Raw genomic sequence first — 3,417 nt, forward strand, 5'->3', positions numbered from 1 at the left:
AGGCCCTCTAAGGTCATCAAGTCCCACCAGTAACCCAGAGAGAGGAGAAGGAAAACCAATGTTTTTCCCAAAGGTGGGATTTGCAGCCATTCCTTGCACCAGGAAGAGCTGGGACCTCCCCATTTCCTCAACCTGTTCTTCTTTTCGCATTTGGGTCTTTAACATTCCTGGGTTCTAAATCCCAGTTATTCCCATCGGTGAAATGTTTCTTTAAAAGAGGGAAAACAAAAAGGCCTCAAGGACAAACTCTCAGGATAAAACTCCAGGCTGTTCCCAGCTCTCGGGAAACAAACAGGGCTGCTCCATCCCGGATGATTTTCCTCCTTTTGTTCCCAGATCCAGCCCCCACGGAGCTGTCCTCGCTCCGGGGCGGAGGGAGGAGGAGGAAGGATCCCTCATCCGGTAAATCCGGCTGTTTCCCAGCTGTTCCCGGGGCTCTCCGGGCAGGAGCAATAACCAGGAAAACGACTCCACTCTGGGCAACCTGGGCACCAGGTGCTGGGGAACAGGGCCAAGGTCCACAGCTCTGGAAAATCCAGGTGTTACCCTGAGCTGCTCCCTGGGGTGGGCAGCTCTGAGGGGCTGGGAAGCCAATTTTGGGTCAAAAGGTGAAAATCCCTCAGCAGGGCGGGAGCTGCGGGTGGGCCGGGCTGGGGTGGGGGAACGGGAACGTTGCTGTTCCCACCTGGAGCGGTTCCTCCTCTCCCCATCCTCATTTCCATCCCATCCACCTTCGCCTGCTGGGGGTTCCCTCAGAGCAGGGCCACCCACGGCCGATCAGGCTGAGGGTTTGGGATGGAATTCCACCCCCGTGAGGGTGGTGAGGGCCTGGAATGGAATTCCCAGGGAAGCTGTGGCTGCCCCATCCCTGGAAGGGTCTCAGGCCAGGCTGGACGGGCCTTGGAGCACCCTGGGATCGCAGAAGGTGTCCCTGGGGTGGCACGGGATGGGCTTTAAGGTCCCTCCAGCCCAAACCAGTCTGGGGTTCTGGGATGTCCCGGGGTGGGATATCCCACACTGGCACTGCCTTTCCTGCTGGGAATCCCCATTTGCAGCACAAACCGATCAAAAAGCCGATTCCTGCCCCAGAGCCGGCTCCAGGCGCCGGTGCCTCCCCTGCCCTCCCGGGGCTGGTGGAATTCCAGCTGCAGTCACCTCTTGGGTGAGATTCTCCTGAGCTGGCAGAGTTCTTCCCCTGGGGTGAGGTGACCCAGGCCCTGAAGTGCCACCGGCCGGGACACGCCAGGCGATGTCACCTCAGCCGCCGGACGATGCCACCTCAGCCGCCAGGCGATGTCACCTCAGCCGGTGACATCGGCATCACCCTCCTGTCCCTCACTTTGGGCTCAGGGTAGGAACAGCTCCCGGTGTGGGTTCTGTCCCCAGGACCCATCCGAGCCCCCAGACAGAGCCAACCCCAGCCCTCTCCCCTTATTTTATCTCCCCAAAATCCTGCTGGATGAATTTCTGCTGATCTTCCCTAAATTTGAACTTTGATCTAACAAAAAACCAAAACAAAACAAAAAAAAAGAACCCCAAAACCCCAACCCCCAGACTTTGCTTCTCCTCAGCTCGGAGCCGTTTTCCACCCGTAAGAAAATCATCCCACAGCATCTCTGTGGCCCTGGCAGAGTCAGCAGAGCCGCGATGACACAAATCGGCTCCAAATCCCCGCGGGGGAATTGGGCGTGAGGGGAATCGGGGCGAGGAGGAGCCGATTTCACCTGTCTGGGCTCCGCGGAGCTGCCGGGCGCCTGCTGACGCCGCTTGTTCCGCTCCAGGGACGTGCCCAGGGAGCCGAATTCCTGCAGGAACAACAGGAAATGAGATTTTGTTTTGCTGCTCTCGAGGTTTTTACGCTTAAAAACCCACGGCGGTCACGCCCCTCCCCGGGCAGGCAGGACCTGCAGGTCCTTGCAGGGCCCTTCCAAGGACACGCGGAGTTTTAGGGATGTCGCCGGGGTTTTAGGGATGTCGCTGGGGTTTTGGGGATGTCGCCGGGGTTTTAGGGATGTCACCGAGGCTCTGGGGACCGGGATGAGCTCCGGGATGAGTCAGGCTGCGATCCAGCGTCGCTGACCCCGAAGGAGCCACAGGATAGAGGCAGAGCTCAGCGTGAGGTGTGAGGGGCAGAACAGCTCCAGGGAAGCTCCCCCGGGAATTTTTTGCGGTCTCCAGCCAGGAATGTGAGGAGGCTCCAGGGTCGGCGGTGCTGCACGAACCTTTCCCCGTGAGCTGCTCCCGACCCGGCGGAGCCGAGGCCTCGTCCCTCAATCCCAGCGGCTCAGTCCCGGCGTGTCCGCCAAAACCAGGGATCCTCCGCGTCCTCCCAGGGTTTGTCGCTCGTCCCCACCCCACAGCCGGGATCTGTGCCGGGTTTGGGGACACCAGGGAGGGCGAGACTTGGGATCAAGGAATAGTTTGGGTTGGAGGGGACCTTAAAGCCCGCCCCGTGCCAAGGGCAGGGACATTTCCACCATCCCAGGGTGCTCCAAGCCCCGTCCAGCTCCTCCAAAGGCCTGAATTCCATGGGGGGACAGCAAGGAGGGGTGGAGGGATGGATGAAGAGCAGGGAAAGGGAGATGGATGATGAGGAGGAGGGATTGGGAGGTGGATGAAGAGTAGGGAATGTGGTGTCAGGGAAAGGGAAGGAGGCTGCTGCCATCTAGAGCAGGCGTCCGACAGCCCAGCGGAGCTTCCCCACTCCGGGGAAGATCTTCTGGGAAGAGACGGAACCCGGGAAATTCAGGAAAAGCCATTGTGGGCTGGGATAGAGCAGGGAGCGCGTTCCCTGAGGCTCTGGGAGTGCCTCTGTCCCCACGTCACTCGCAGGACAATTAATTAATTAACGATGAGAAATAAGGTGGGAAACCCCCATTCTCATCCCAATCCCGACTGGAAGCTTCTGTCCCCGTGGATGAAGCAGAGCCAGATCCAGCCAAGGACTTGGAAAGGGAAAAAGTGTTAAAAAAAGATTAAATAAAAAAGGGGAAGGGAAAAAAGGGAACAGCAAAGCCCCAAAAAGTCTTCGAGGGCTTTGATGAGGTGTCCCCAGACCGCAATCCCACAGGATGGGCCGGGGGGAAGGAAAACTCCCCCGGGAGGAAGCGAAAGCCACTCGGAGATGTCCCCAACGCCACGCGCTCCCCACGTCCCGGTGTCCCCGGGTGCCGCCCCTGTCCCCCACCTGAGCCCTGTGTCCCGCGGGATCCCGTGCTCTCCGTGTCCCCTCCGTGTCCGCTCCGTGTCCCCCCCGCGGTGTCCCGGTCCCTCCGTGTCCCCTCCTCAGTCCGCCCGTCCGCCAGGGGGCGCGCTGGGGCGGGGCGGGGCCGGGGGCGAGCCGGTGTCTGTGGGCGTGTCCCGGTATCGATGGGCGTGTCCCGGTGTCGGTGGGCGTGTCCCGGTGTCGGTGGGCGT

General features: G+C 60.5%; 1 protein-coding gene across 1 annotated transcript in view; it reads right to left on the reverse strand.

The window, feature by feature from the left end:
* Positions 1–907: 907 nt before the first annotated feature.
* Positions 908–3,417, reverse strand: part of LOC121662482 (putative per-hexamer repeat protein 5) — a 3,426-nt gene continuing 916 nt past the window's right edge. The window contains exons 2-3 of the mRNA XM_042023677.1: positions 3,188–3,417; positions 908–2,367 (exon numbers count right to left, since the gene is read on the reverse strand). The exon at positions 3,188–3,417 is cut by the window's right edge and continues 858 nt beyond it. Coding sequence (XP_041879611.1) covers positions 2,285–2,367; positions 3,188–3,417 — 313 coding nt within the window. The 3' untranslated portion in view covers positions 908–2,284. The remainder of the gene's footprint in view (positions 2,368–3,187) is intronic.

The sequence above is a fragment of the Corvus kubaryi genome, unplaced genomic scaffold (genome assembly GCF_017639235.1).
Source record: "Corvus kubaryi isolate FWS band 111438036 unplaced genomic scaffold, C.kubaryi_AGA036_p1.0 37253, whole genome shotgun sequence".
Lineage (NCBI taxonomy): Eukaryota > Metazoa > Chordata > Aves > Passeriformes > Corvidae > Corvus > Corvus kubaryi.